This window comes from Ambystoma mexicanum, chromosome 9, assembly GCF_040938575.1.
Source record: "Ambystoma mexicanum isolate Mex_15411 chromosome 9, UKY_AmexF1_1, whole genome shotgun sequence".
NCBI lineage: Eukaryota > Metazoa > Chordata > Amphibia > Caudata > Ambystomatidae > Ambystoma > Ambystoma mexicanum.
Window position 1 is genome coordinate 468,192,661 of NC_090931.1, and position 15,148 is coordinate 468,207,808.

The following is a 15,148-nucleotide window of genomic DNA, read 5'->3' on the forward strand; positions in this document are numbered from 1 at the left end:
TAGGAGGAAAGCATGTTTGCTCTTTTTTCTGTGGAACGATGGCCAATATGTTGCGCTTTACATCAATTGAATCAGAGCTAACTGTTAACAATGATGTGTTGAAAGTATTTTATCATGTAATGTCACATTGGTATCTGTAACTTGCAGATCTACCATAGTCAGTGCATTTATTGTATGTTATTGCTTATAGTGCGAACCTATCTCAAGAGCAGCAGAGCACTTTACAGCCCAAGGGTACAAATGAGCCATAGAAGTTGCTGCTTTAACCCCAAATATGCTGGCACTGTGAAGGGTGGGTAGGGGACTGCTTCCTAACCCCGATGTGTCACACGTGTGCTTCAAAATATTTGGGCCATGGCACTTATTTATTTTACAAATTAAGCACTGGTTGGTTCCGTGCTCATTCGAAATGATGAAATAGTATGCGCTATTATTACTCAAATGAATGGTCAATGTATCTAGCTTGGAAGTACTTTGGACTCAGCCCTTCCGGGATTTGAACCAGTGATTTCAAGTTGCCCGCAGATTCCTAACTGCAGCTCCTACTGTGCAAAGTTATTTTACTGGTAGTACAAAGAAATCAGTCGCACACTGAATGGAATCTGAATAATTTGGCAACAAAGTACTTCACTGCGGTTAAATAAATTGGGGAACATGCTACTCTTGAACAAAAACTAGCACAGCAAATGCTGTTGGGGCAAAGCAGGACAAAGGAAGCCAGGCTTTGCTTTTGTAGACTGAAGACTAGCTTTCTGCGACAAAAAGACCAGCCTTATAAAGGCCCTGGCGTGTCTTCCATGGCAATTGTGCAGGACATGAATGCGAACAACATAGCGTTCACTACTGCATACCACACAGCATAGCACATGAGTTAGCGAGGCTCAAGAACCGGTGTGCACTGCAAAATCCCCAAAATGTAGTCAAATACAAATAATAGTATAACAATTGTTTTTTGAAAACCAGTCTGTAGTGAGCAGGCTTAAAGACAAAGGGGTCGGGTTCCGTCCCCATGTTAATTTCAAGGAAGGGGCCGCCTCCATTTGCACTTTTCTGCAAAAGGTCCCCTGCATGTAAAATGAAATGGAGGCCTGATGTGCCCTGGTGTGAATTCTCAGGAAGCTAAAGTGCCTCTTTGTAATGGCCTGACAAGTCATTAAGCATCATGCTTAATGGTGGCACCTTACCCTGAATTGAAGGACATCCAGCATGAATTCGATTTTAAATACAAGGTAGGCCTGTCACTGTGAATCAGTACCTCAAACGACAGCAGGAGATCTATATAACCCACAAATCTCAAAATGTTCCTATGTATTGTACAGTCCAACCAACTCTTAGGGAGTTAACAAAAATGCTGTTGCTTCTCACCCATGAATGTTCAGGATCACTCTTATCCATTGCTCCACTGCGAAAATGCTCAGCCAAAGACTCCAAGAACCTTCTCTACCTGTCCTTATGGCAGCGAGGTGCAATCAGAGTTTAGAAATTTCACTTGTGATTTTTCCATCTTTTAATGGTGTTCCAGGCCAAGGGATTGATGTACATGGCCTGCAGCAGGTGGTAACTGGCCGTATCTTATTTATGCCCCCTGCTAACACCAGAGCTGTAACCATGAGCAGGAGGTTTAGTTCATTTTAATCAACATATTTTAAGATGCACTTGTACCATCTGTGTATATTTCATATACACTTTACCATTTGACAATACTTAATGCAGAAATTAAGTTAAGGTTCCTGAAACATTGGTATTACAGACCAGTCTAGGTCCTTCTCATAGAGTGACAGCAGGCATCTCGGGAGAAACCAGATATTAGCAGTGAAACAAAAATTCCTTGTTCCAACCCTCCCTCACTTGTGTCCAGTTGGCAAACAGCTTATGTTCTGATCGTTTCCTCTAAAAGATTGTTCTCTGACCTAAACTAAAGTGGGCAAGTGACCTGAAGTACCTCTAGTGTGCTCAGCTATCGAACACACTGCCTTCTCCAAATCCTGTGCAGCTGAGATCTGAAAACACCCAACGAACACAACCTAGACGATAACAGGCTTGAATTAATAGAGTGGGTGCAGTATCTTTCGAATCCCCCCAGCCTTAAAAAACATCCTTATGTTATGGAGCAAAATTGGGACAAGATGATGGTGAAGGGGTGTAGTTTGGCCAAGGCGAGTCCGTTTAAGGTGCGGCATCTGGCAAGGGTGCAGAATCTGGCAGAGGTGGAGTGAAGTTGGGGACAGGGGGCACAAGCACTTAGTTGGGCCTAGGGCGGCAGAAAGCCTAAATATGCCACTGCCTGGGAGAATACTACCCATGTCATAAGTTACTATGCAAATGCAGTCTTTCCTTCTCCTCTTGATCTTTGTTTAAAAACGTGCACAAGAACACTTGTGCTTTCTTGGGATCTGCAGAACACACAATGGATCCATTAGACTACTCATCCACAAGGGTTGGTGGCAGGGGTGAAACAGACGCCCCTGCATGCAGTGGTGCCCCAATATTAAGGTGCCCAAAGATTGCCTTAAAGCCTATCATTCTCTGCAGGCGAAGGGACTCTCATGGGTTTAGGTGTAAGAGCTTAACTCGGCTGCCAAAGTAGATAACTTATTATCAGGCAAGATAGGTCAGCACGTTAAGCACTCACAATGGACACCAGCCCTTTATTCTGGCCAGGTCGATATATGGGTAGTAATAACCCTGGTTATAACAGTGCATGGGAGCCTGAGGAATCATCATAAAGCACTATATGAAAATACAAGATATCATTACAATCGGTTCTGAAGAAAAGTAAGGTGATGTTAATGGCCCCCCAGGGGAGAGGTGATCGGAAAGCATTTCCCAGACCCTCTTCAACTTTATTCAGATGTGAAATCTCAGCCCCCGTTACTGAAGCCAAGAAGTGCACTCAGGAAGGCCATAGTGTGCCAGCAAGAAATCATCAATATGGCAACAGCCCAGGCCAGCAGTGGAAGGGGTTGTGGCCGGACGAGAGGCAGGAAGCTGCCTTTGAACTGTAAATCAGCCTTTTAAATGTTTCCCGCTTGCCATCAGTGCTGACAGTGAAAAGCGTCATCATGTGAAAAGGAATCCTCTGTAACCGGATTTTAGTTAATTGTAGTCAGGAAAAGGTGTGTGCACTAGAGGAGGAAGTGTGACTGCAAAGGAACCAGCTGCTGAATTAGGGACTTTTGAGACAGAAACATAAATGAACACAAATGCAGCTATTTAGGGCACAATGCGCCAGCTTTGGACCTCCTGCATCCTAACGACGGCAGAAGACTACTGGTCACTGGGCATCGGTTCAGCCAGCCCTGGGCCTTCATCTGACCACCTTTTTTCCTTTACTCACAGGGGCACTGTATGGCAGTGGCATGATAAAATATGACTGCAGAGCCCCCTCGAGTAAAATACTGCTGATGAGCCGCCCAAATAGCAGAGCTGCTTATATTTTCTATTCGCTGTCCTCCCTTCTTAAAGAGTCTGCCACCCCATCATGGGCATGCTCTGGTCCCCACAGGTGGGGTCAGGCCACAGTATGAAGACCAATGTGTGTGCTTTTGTGGCCTGTAGATCCCCACCAGGTATTTCAATGATTTGGTGGGGTCGGGACCAGCAAAGTCACAGGGTCCGTCTGGCTGTATTTTGGGATATTCTGTGATGAGCCTTCGCATTACAGCTTCGTGGTTGTACTTTCAGCATGGCCGTTACTTTGCCTCAGCAGCACAGACAGGTCATCAGAGAGGCCTTGCGACAGAGCTGATGCCTGCATGGTTCTGCTCGCATTCAGCCACAAGTGGTCACTGCTGCAACAGTGCCTGTTTGCTCCTTCTAGCACGGGACTTCCTCTAGGACTTTTCTGCATCTTACCATATACTAGAGGCCTGCCTTTGGCCAGGGCTGGAAATGGAAAACATTTATTGGGGGAACGGTCACTTCTTAAGAGGGGCGGGGCTTTGGTTGAGGATGGGGCGGGGCCAAGGGGCATGATCTGGGCAGGATGCTGCAACACAGTATCTCTATACAGAACCCAATCCTGGCGATTTGCATAAAAGCAAAGAGCATTATTGGAACAACATCATATCCACAATTTTAAATGAAATGTTAAACATGTCTTATAGGGATTCATTAAGAAAACCTTTTAAGCGAATAATGGGCTCTTCTGTTTTGAAGAGATGCAGTGGCGGCTGGTGAGTTTGAAAGCTGGTGGGGCGTACATTTCCCTGGGCGAATTTTTGAGCGAGCACGCGCAGCGCGTGAGGCCACAACACCCAAGGGGGGGACATTTTTGGGAAAATGGGCTCCAAAATGTGCAATTTACTGTCCAAAAACCCACCGAGATATGACAAAAGCATTAGGTTTTACATTCTAATGGTGGTTCACACTCCTTAAACACCACACTGACATACGACAGATAATCACACCAACGATTTACATTAGCAGCCCGGAGCATGCATAAACCGCTGCTCCAGACAACTCACAAAATATCTAACACCTGCACAACACAGAGTGCCCTATCTTTTCAGCTCTGCACATGTCAACGTTGCAACAGCAACCTTGATCTGCTACATATGTTCCAATGTTAGTCGGTTACCCCGCCTATTGCAGAGCCATAAGCTCCAAGAAACCGTATAAACAGCAGCAGTGCTATAGAAGACTCAATAGCATAGCATGACATGGTACAGTGATTCCCTCATTCTTCTGGGTGGCAGGACTCTGGGGGGTCCGAGCAACTTCTGTGACTGGCAGCAACAAGGGATGTGAATGTTAGTTCTGCTGCAGTCAGTCTGCTATACGAGCATCTGCGGCACACCGACTGGCGGGTCTATATCTGCCTATCAAATCAAGTGATGTGACACTGAGGGAGTGGCAGTGCCACAATAACGCAATTCTAAGCGGCGGTCTCACAGACCATTTTGTCCCTATGATATGATATGGCATTTATAACATGCCTATACACAAGTGTTTCAAAGCGCGACGAGGCAAGGGAGGGGGAACAGAGGGAAGACAGACAACGATCTTACTAGGCCAGGTGACATTAAGATCGCGCAGTTGCAGGGGAGGTGGGATAGGGAAAGTGCGGGGTGGTGGGGTAGGGGGCAGTGCGATACATATAGGATCAACAGTACAACAGTAAAAAATAAATTAGATAAATAAAACAGTAGGTAAAAGTGGCAAGTGCAGGGGTGAGTGCAGACATAAGAGGTCAAGAGCTGGGGGGGGGACTGTAGGGATACAGAAACAGGCCCAAAGTGCTAATTACATCTGCCCCCTTTGTAAAGGGATAAAAAATGTTTTAAAGCTGTGAAAAATGTGAAAACTTATAAGTGATGTCACAGTGAGATAAAAACAATTTATCCAGGATAACAAACTTTAGTTAAATGGTGAAGTGGTGTAATGTTTGGCTTAGCAATACACTCTGTTTCAAAGAAATGACTTAAAAAGTACACAAATCATAAACAAATTTGACATATCTATAAGCCCTCATAGAAATAGGTTGAGCAAACTGAGTATTATAGTAACTTCTCTCTCTCCCATCTTGCCTAAAAGACAACTACCACAATCCAAAATCGTGTGCGTCGGGTAACCTGTGCATTACAGTAACATGAATTCGGTGGTCACTGCTCTTAGGGGGTAACTTAGGTCCAGGTGCTTGTACAGCATCGCATTTAAATGCACCAAATAACCTCGGCACGTAATGCTCTGCTCTCCAGACTCTCTTGGAAGTTGTGTTGTAGCCAGCCGCGGCCCGCCACCACGTATCTGCTATTTGTGCCGTTTTATATTTTCAGCATTTATTTTCGGAAAATGGCGAAAATATAAAACGGCACAATTAGCAGATGCATGGTCGCAGGCCGCGGCTGCCTGAGTGGGCAGCAGCAGCGCACGGCCAGTGCCTGCCCTGGGCCTTGCGCACCGGTCCGGCATGGGGCACGGACCGGGGTTAAAACAAATAGGCCCAGGGCAGCGGCCCTCGCCTTGGTGGTAGCGGGCCGGGCGGCCCGCTACCACCAAGGCTCGCAGCTCGGCAGCAACACTGAACGACGTGTAGGCCAAGGCCTACACGTCGTTCAGTGTTGACTGGGCCTGGGGCCGTGGTGGACCACATAGTTTGGGCCCGGGGAGGGGAGTGTAAGTAACACTCCCGAGTCCCCGGTCCCAAACAGAAAGAAAAAGTAAAACAAACATGGGGATGGCCCGGCCGGATCATGGTACTTACCGCGGCGCCGCTGCAGCAGCACTCGTAGTCGTGTTTGATGTGCACCCACTGCACCGTGAAGAAAAGAAAGAGAAACAGACGTGTGAAGGCGGCGCAGGCGCACGTACACACCCTGCGCCGCCAGTGAGTCATCATAGATACAGTAATGTCATTGGCTGTTTGCCAGCCAATGACATTACTGTATCCATGGCAGGGGAGGGAATCTGAATTTAAGTGCGCTGTTTACGCACATTTTATACTGGCGGGGCCAGCCCTGAAGCGCCCCGCCAGGCTTCCAATTAAAGGGGCTACGTAGAGTGCGTGGGGCTAGGAGCTCCACGCACTCTACTATGGAAAAAAATAAACTAAATTGGGACGCGCCCCGCTGTTAAAGCCGGGCCCGGCCCTGATACATGATTACCTTGCCACAGCGCCCCCGCGCTGTTGGCAAAGGAAATGCAGGCATTTTCTAAGCTAAAAGAGATTCAATCGGAGAAGTTCTCTGATTGAATCTCTTTTAGCTTCCTCTTTCTTTTCTGGGGGGGGCGGCGCCCGGCCGCCCCATGATAGCAGCCGCCACTGAAGAGATGTCTGTAAACGCAGGACATATATACCAGTTTGAACAGCTAGAAAACACAGTATGTGAGGCTTCTGCAGTTTTTTTATTCAGACTTCAGTACTGAGTGTTGTGAACGGTCATTGAAGAATGGGTGTAAAGAGCAGGCTGCTTTCAGGAGACTCCGCACAAATGCCAAGAGTCTTCTGAAAGCTGGTCTGGATGAGGCACAGGATCTGCCAGAGTTATGTTTGGGTCTGGGGATTCGAACGCTCGGGCAAGATATTTTTGTTCGGGCTCATTTCCTGCAATGCCTTTGACCACTAATCCCTAGAGGTCAGAGCCTATAGCATAAACATTGGCTACTTCCTTCCAAGATTCACATTTAGAATGGGTGTCAGAAATCCCAGAATGCAATGGTTTCAGAGGTCAATATTAGCACTGAAAACACACAGCAAATCCAACTTGCGTTCAAACAGTGGTGAATGACTGATGGTGCAGCCCAAGCCTGTGCCTACCACAGAGGTGAAAAGAAGAATAGCTGCTGTGTCTGAATTACAGGCAGTGAAGCAACATCAGGTGGACTGAGCACTATAGACCGCGCCAACGTATGCAGTGTGCACCTCGGCGCATTCTGGTCACTACCTCAGCCCTCTCTCCCAGACACCGCTTTGGGCTTCAAACATTGTCAACTGGGCAATCCATCAGATGCCACGGTCAGATTTAGAGCTATAATGGACACTAGGAACAAACTATTGGGAGGCTGTGAGCTGTACTACCCGCATGCCCTGAATGAAAGTCCCTACTCTATAGCGTGCTTAAATAAACAATAAAAAATAAGGTCCTCATACAACAATCTGAATGACAAATCTGCCCCCTAAACATTGCCGTTATTTCATTAAAGTAAGCCTGCATTGTCCACAAAGCCCTAAGTACACATTTCTGATCTCCCAAGCCTGTACAAGAAGCTTCTAGGAATCTACACTCAACTATTGCTAACCTCCTCGGCATTCGATAAATCACAATGAGAACTAAAGACAGTGGAGCTTTGTCATACTGAATGCCACACCTTCGGACCCCTGCTTGCACTTGCTGACAAACCATTCCACCTAGAAATTCAAAACGGAGTTTAAAACGTAATTTTTCTAGAACTAACTTTCCTACCTCTAGCCCAGGGTTGAGTAACTCTGGTCGTCGAGGGCTGGAATTCTGACGTGCTTTCAGGGCATCCCTCATTAATGGTCATGAGGAAAAATGTGCATACATTTAGAATCATTGCAAGCAAATTTATCTCATGAATATTAATGAGGGGTATCCTGAAAACCCGGCATGGATCCGGCTCTCGAGGCCTAAAGTTGGACAACGCTGCGCTAGCCTGTTTGTTGTCCTGCCACCTTGCCTGCACGCTCAGAAGTCCCCTGTGGCATGCATGCATCATATTACCTAGAAGAGCTTAAATGAATAGCACAGAGCATTCCATACCCCAGGTTGGATATAGAGGCTGTCATGGGACCCACACATCTGGAAAGGGAGCATGGCAGTGAGCACAATACACAACAGTACTGAAGAGCTGGAGGGTACCCGATCTTTCCTCGACATTGTAGTGGTATAGTAGGTAGTCTTCTAATGCTTAAGTGTCCTCGTGACTTAAGAACCTGCGTCTGCTAGTCCTGAAAATGGTCAGGATTATTTTCCAGCTGTCTGGGCTGACAAAGCCATTGTCTCCTTTACAACCTTTTGAACTTGGAACCTTCCAGCACTTACACGCTGCAATCTTAGGGCAAGTAGGCATTTGTTTATTCATTTCAGTACTTTTTGGAGTCCCATGATATCGCCACTTCATGGTAATAAGTGCTCCATCTGAAGGTTGCGCTGGCGAAGTCAAGGATGAAGTGCTCAACTTGTTGGGGCTGGAGTATAATGATGCAGTCAGATCATGCAATGGGCAGTTCTTATGAGCGGTGGTGCCTGATCCCTCCTCTGATTGGAGAGGGGAAGAGGTTCATACAACTTGTGTGCTTGCGAAACAGGTGGAAGGCCAGTTAAAGACGGCTGTCTTAAAGGCATAGAGGCCCAAATGGGGGGGAAGTTAGAATCAGAAAACGAAAGCAGTGCACGCTGATGGCTTTGCCTATGTACCTATCCTGCCTGAATGTTGTCTGACAGATTGTTCCAAGGGCCTTTTGAAAAGCTCCTTTCTCAATGACACATTTCTCAATGCCAGCACAAAAAACATTCTGAACAAGGAGGAAAGAATAAAAGGGCAGCAAGTTAAGTTGAAGTTAAGACGAGAGGACAGGGATGTTCAGGGGTGATCCGCATGAGCGGCAAAGGGGAGAAAACTGCCTTGAAATCGATGGTTAAAGGAAGTGGTATGCTAGATTGCATTTTCTAGATTTTCAGGGCCACCGCCCCCTGTAAGCTCGTGTTGTAGAGGGCATAATGATGCGCCCTGGAAAGTCAACGGGGCACTTTCAGGGAAAGTGCTGTTCTTTCTTTCTCTTACGTTTCTGCCAGAGTCTGCCAAGCTGGATCCAAGATTAACTGGAGTGTCTGGACTTCTTTATGGCACAAACCATCTACATGTCCATTAAGAAATAGTGGTTCTAGCCAACAAACCACTATTAAACAATGTGAAGGATGTGAATCCGATTCTTCCACCTGCCGATAGTCAACAAAGGGATATTGACCAGCGGGCAATGAGATCGTTCCTTTGGAGCCAAGCAAGGATACAAGCAGTACGAGTCTGCATAGGTTAGGTCTGTCAGGCAGATATTGTGGGGTGGCTAAGGCAGAGGCTATGCTCATGTGAAACCATGAGGCAGATGCCGTATTCACCACTAACAACATGTGAATATCGGCAGAAGAAGTAATTCCCTTTGTGGTAATGTTGTCAAGTAATCACACTCTTTTTTTCATTATTTATTTACAGAACTTTCCAATATGCATTCCAGGAACGTCATACCAATGAAACTGAAAGCGAGGCAGAATCTGCAGAGTCTTAAATCAAGGTACAGCAACCAATCCCCGTTATCAGAATGTGTGCTCATGCTTTCAGTGTAGTGTGCCTTTGTGTTGGCCTTTTGCCTGACACAAGTGAATGGCGTAGGAGGTAGGGAGAACACTCTAGCTAAAACCTTTAAAAGTATACATTCACTTTCTTGGGTTTCCACCTGCGGTGGCAAATTGTGCTATTTACATTCCATTACAAGAATGTGCTATCAAAGATAAGAGAAGCCACTTTTTTCTGCAAATTTGAGCTCCCACGAGGATGACAATTCCACATGATAAATTCATTGTTAAGGATCTAGCCATCACCCTTAGGCCTGCGAGGAAATAATCCAGCTGTCCCCAACAGCATAAAAGGAGAGTATTCGGGCAAATCAATTACTGTTTATGGCACACAACTGTGGACTTCCTTACCGCTCCACATCTGCTGCCCAAGAACCACCACAAGTACATGCAATACACAACACTGGACACTTTCCTCCAACTTTCCAAACCGGGGGGTCTTTCAGTGCCTCACAGAGCTGCTGCCCTAACCCACAACATTAAATGTGTCACTCCAAATAAGACTATAAAACTCTGTGCGGTACTGCCATAATGACAAATTACAGTTCAGTGCCCCCTGTCTCCTACAAATAATTTCGCAAGTGAATTGCATAAGGAGCATGCCAGTCAGATCACAACATCAATAAAGGGAAAAACTGCTATTACATCTGAAGGGAAACAAGGATAAATAGGCAACAAACAAGCAAACAATTGCCTTAACAATATCGTGTTTTTTCCAGACATGTGTAATAGGAAAAACCTTGTTTTATTTCAAATGTCAAAATAAGAAGAAAGCAGACAAAAATATATAAAGATAAAAATATTTTAAATATTTTAACATTAATATATTTTTATAAACAACTTAGCATAAATCTAAGCAAACAAGAATGCCTGGAGTAGGTAACATATTTTGAAAAAAGAACAGCGAGACTTGACAAGGCTACTTTCCCGATGGACATAAAAACATCCCCAAGGAAACCTGGATAAGCCATAAAATAATGGAGCAAAATGTGAGTCCGTTTATTTTTAATTAGCAACCAATTAGCAGCCGAGGCGGCATTGGCGTAACACAAAATGCGGGGCCCACTGTGAGCCAGCTGAGGACCCCCCCCAGCCACCGTTAAACTCAGCAACAAAGCACGGGCCATGCCACACTTTGTGCTGGCCTGGGCCACCACATCATGCTGCTGCAGGGGCATACCGCACACTGCACTAGGTGAAAGATGGAAGCACGCCTGGGGTAGGGTCTGATTCGCAGAAGCTGTTTATAATGGTGCAATCCTATAGGAAAATGCTCTGTGAATCAGGCCCTTAGTGTGGGCAAGTGCAGGTAGCTGTAGTCCAGTCAGAAAATAAATTACATTGTATGTTATCACTGGAAAACCTATGTTAGGGACTTGCAAAACAAAACGAACACGAGTAAACAAAATCATGATGAAGAGTTCATGTTGGATCCCGACTTAACAAGTTCATCGAAAGTTCATGCTTCAACAATCGTATTACCCCTTTGCAAAAACCCAGTCATGTCCCATCTAGTAGATTGCAAAACATACCAAAGAGGCAACCCACATGAATCTATTTGCAAAAAAAGGGGGCCTAAAAAGTGGGATCCATGGCAAAAGACAAACAGTGTAGAGGTCCCTGTTCTATTAGAAAAAAATGAGTTAATGCAGTTACTCAACAATCAAAGATTGCAAACATTGTTCTAGGATCTGGAATTCAAAATAACGAAGGATTTAATTATTTTAAATCCTTCCTTATTTTGAATTCCAGTTCCTAGAACAATTATTTCAATCTTTGATTGTAGAGTAACTGCATTAACTCAGTGTTTGCCTTTTGCCACCTAGAAGATTGGGCAATGTATCTGCACCAAAAGTAAAAGACTGCAATGAAAGAACCAGAAGAGTCATTCTTCGAGGTTCATTCCCTTATTTCAAATGGATCTGGGTTGCCGCTCTAGAACCTGCAAGTACAGAGCTCCAGCACAACAGCTAATCCATTGTTTCAGGACACCCACACAATAAACGTTTGTAAAATGTTTGTTGTACTGGGAGTGATTTACACAGTGGGAGGCTATCTGGAAAACCTGCTGTGTTTGAGGGACTCTTTGACCGGACTCAGAGACTATTAGTCAAGAAACACGTTACATAGAGAACTAGCATCAGACCTGTTCAGCTAGAGCACAATTATAGAGAACCAGGATGCATTAATAAGGCTGGTTGAAAGCAAGTTCCATCAAGATCAGGCAAAAGTGGGTTTCCAGTACAACATTTATGCTACAGAACAGGATTGCTTTGAAACTGGCATTTCCTCCCTGCATCAGTGCTTTTAAGTATGCGTGAGATGCACACAGAGGCATGATGGTGGGCAATACTACGTTTTCGCAGACATCATCAGAGAATCCATTACCAGGATTGTGATTATGGTTTTTCAGAAAATATGTATTTTTTCTAAAAATTGAAAAACTGATTGCAGTTCATTCCTTTTACCGCCCTTGTAAAACATGCTGTTTAATTGCTGTTGAACTATCCGTACCTTATGTAAGCCTTACTAACCACGCCATAAATTCATTTAGCAAGACTAAATCCTCTCTTGTTCTACTCTTATAAGTTAACCAGGACACAGCTGTGGAACATCACTTTAAAATTGACAGCACTTGTGGTGTGTCCCTGATGGTGTCACTCTCAGTCTAAAGTTATACCCATGCTTGTCTCCATTTTTTCAAAACACCCCTTTTACTTGTTTTCAACATTCATTTTAAACAACCATTGGTCCCCACATGAATTAAAACACCCTGATACATAGCACGTTCTAACGCAGGTGCAGACAAGACAACCAGACATCAGTGTATTGCCCTACTTGTCTTCACATCACAGAATTGTTTCACACAAGCATCTTCTAAATAAAATGTGCAAGTGTGTATGCAGTGTTACCTCACTGTTTTCTTGTCAATTTAGACTCATTGCATACTAGCTAGAAAACAATAAGGCTTATGTGGCGCAGGCCTTTACTGTGGCATATACACAGAATGCGGGGCTTTGGAGTGATAATGGCAAAAGGGCCCATCAACACTCTCCATTTCACACTTGTGCCTGCCCCGGCACAGTAATTATAGACAAGACTTAAAAGAAATATGCAATTAAAAAAAAAACCCTCTCACCAGGATTTCATGGAGGCAAATCTCTGTGTTTTACACTTCAAAAAGCACCCATTTCCTTGTTTTCAGGAACAAGGAGGCGTACCACACAACAGTGTAAGTGCCACCACCAGAGGTGTGTCTAGGACTAGGAAAAATGGTGCTCATTGTCAGAGCACAACACACATCCCCAGAGCTTTGGATAAATGATCTGGCTTTAATCTCTGCACCACTACTCAGGAGGTCAGCCAAAGGGAAATCCTGTTGACGTAATTAACCATTGGATGCGCTTTGTTTTTGTTTGCACTCAGCCGCGCCACAATCCTACTCAAGCTTTCCTGTGGGAAGAACCAGGACGTGCGCTATCTGCCGGGCGAGCACGTCGGAGTGTTCCCTGGCAACCAGCCTGAACTTGTCGACGGTTTGCTGGCGCTTCTGAAGGACGCCCCCGACAACCACCAGACGGTTCGCCTGGAAACCCGCAGTGATCAGGGTGAGCTTCTGTTTTAACAGGTCCAATGGGGTGGGTGACCGAGCAGGGATCGGGTAAGCCAGCGATGTGACAGTGCCACTGCACCAAGCTCTTCTGATTCAGGAATGTCTTAACAGGTGTTTGCCAGAACAACAAACACATTATGATATCTGCATTACGGTTTGTGACGCAGGATCTACAGGACTTTAAAACAAGCAGAAGGCGAGAATAATGGCCAATAACCACAGCGTTTTTGTAGGATGATGTCCAGAGCACCTGGCAGATACTGCCATATGCACTCAAAACAGCATACAAGCAATAGTTCATTTTAAATAGCAATGTTTTACAATGTGTTGTCGAAAATAAGCTATGTTGTGTAAGCTCTCATTTAGTATCCGTATTCGTTTTGTGGTGATCTTTGTTGAATGTCACCCAACAAAGCTATTTTCCATTTTTGAAGGCATTCCACGTTCAGTCATTCAGTAGCATCATAGTGGGCAGATTTCAAAGAGCATATGTGTCACCGGAGGCCACCAATGGACATCCCTATGTTTCTGCACTCAACCCCTGTGGACTGCCAAGCAAAAACTGGGATCATTGTGATTACTGAGCTTCTAAAAGCAAGCATACCTCCATATTTTAACAGTTTTAGTAATCAAGTGTTTTTTACCTCATACCAATCAGTGTTTCACATGTTGTAGTCTAAAGAGGTAATTGCCCAGAAAACATACAATGGTCCATACTTGGTGTGAAATGTCACGTGATTTCACCATCTGGGATGTCACTTCCAGAAAAAAAGCCACCAGCACATAGATAAACCAGGGGAAGTGGTAACCTACAGTTACGCTACGCGTGTCGTGGTGTAAGTGGAAAATCAGGTCCTAATGTCCCAGGTGATTGCTCTTCCTCATATCTCCTGGGGTGACTTCTTATACCTTGTAAGGCAGGATGGAAGCCTCCCCCTAGCCCCTGGCACTTCTCTCCCTCTCCCCCCCGTCCCCACCACTTGCATGATCTGAATAACACAAGGCCTAGTAAGATAGTTGTTTTGTCATCTCTCGTCTTCCCTTCCTTGTCTTTTCACACCTAGAAACACTTGTGTAAAGGCTCGGTATAAATTACCTATCATATCATAATTAAAACCAATGCTCTTGGCAGCCTTCCAGGCCATTGTTTTTCACTCACATGTGCTGTCACAGAAAGGGAAAACCATATGCTAATGGGGCTTGGTCACACCCCAAAAGGAAGAGCCTAAACTGCTAAGTCAACTCCATTCTGCACAAGACCAAAAGCATCCCCACGCATTCATTACACTATTTTGTGTTTGTTCTTGTAGCTACCATTGGCGTCAGTGCATACAGAAACATACAGCTAAATGCGTACAACCAAAAACATTGTTTCACCTCATCCATGAAGGCATCACAACGTTGCTTTATGAAACAAATACTACATTGCCTGACTCTGTAGACACACATCCTCCACAAACCCAATGATAGGCTCCACCACATCAAGTACCTGGAACTAAAGGCCCTCTTTCTAGCACTGAAGTTCTTTTTTCCCTAGGTTCAGAGAAAGGTTGTTTGCGTGGTCACAGTCAACATGATGCCATGTTCTACTTGGAAAAGCAGTGGTCATTAAGTCCGTTCTTCTCTGTAATCTAGCAATAGAGGCATGAGGTTGAGCACTTCAGTACCAACGTCCATTTTTGGCAGTGTCTTGGGTGGGAAAGAGCGATGTCACAGCAGATGC

At 45.1% G+C, this 15,148-nt stretch overlaps 1 protein-coding gene across 3 annotated transcripts in view; it reads left to right on the top strand.

The window, feature by feature from the left end:
- Positions 1 to 15,148, top strand: part of NOS2 (nitric oxide synthase 2) — a 206,535-nt gene that overhangs the window by 140,369 nt on the left and 51,018 nt on the right. For all 3 annotated transcript variants that reach the window (XM_069615011.1, XM_069615013.1, XM_069615012.1), the window contains 2 exons: positions 9,673 to 9,751; positions 13,239 to 13,420. In XM_069615011.1, the coding sequence (XP_069471112.1) occupies positions 9,673 to 9,751; positions 13,239 to 13,420 (261 nt within the window). The remainder of the gene's footprint in view (positions 1 to 9,672; positions 9,752 to 13,238; positions 13,421 to 15,148) is intronic.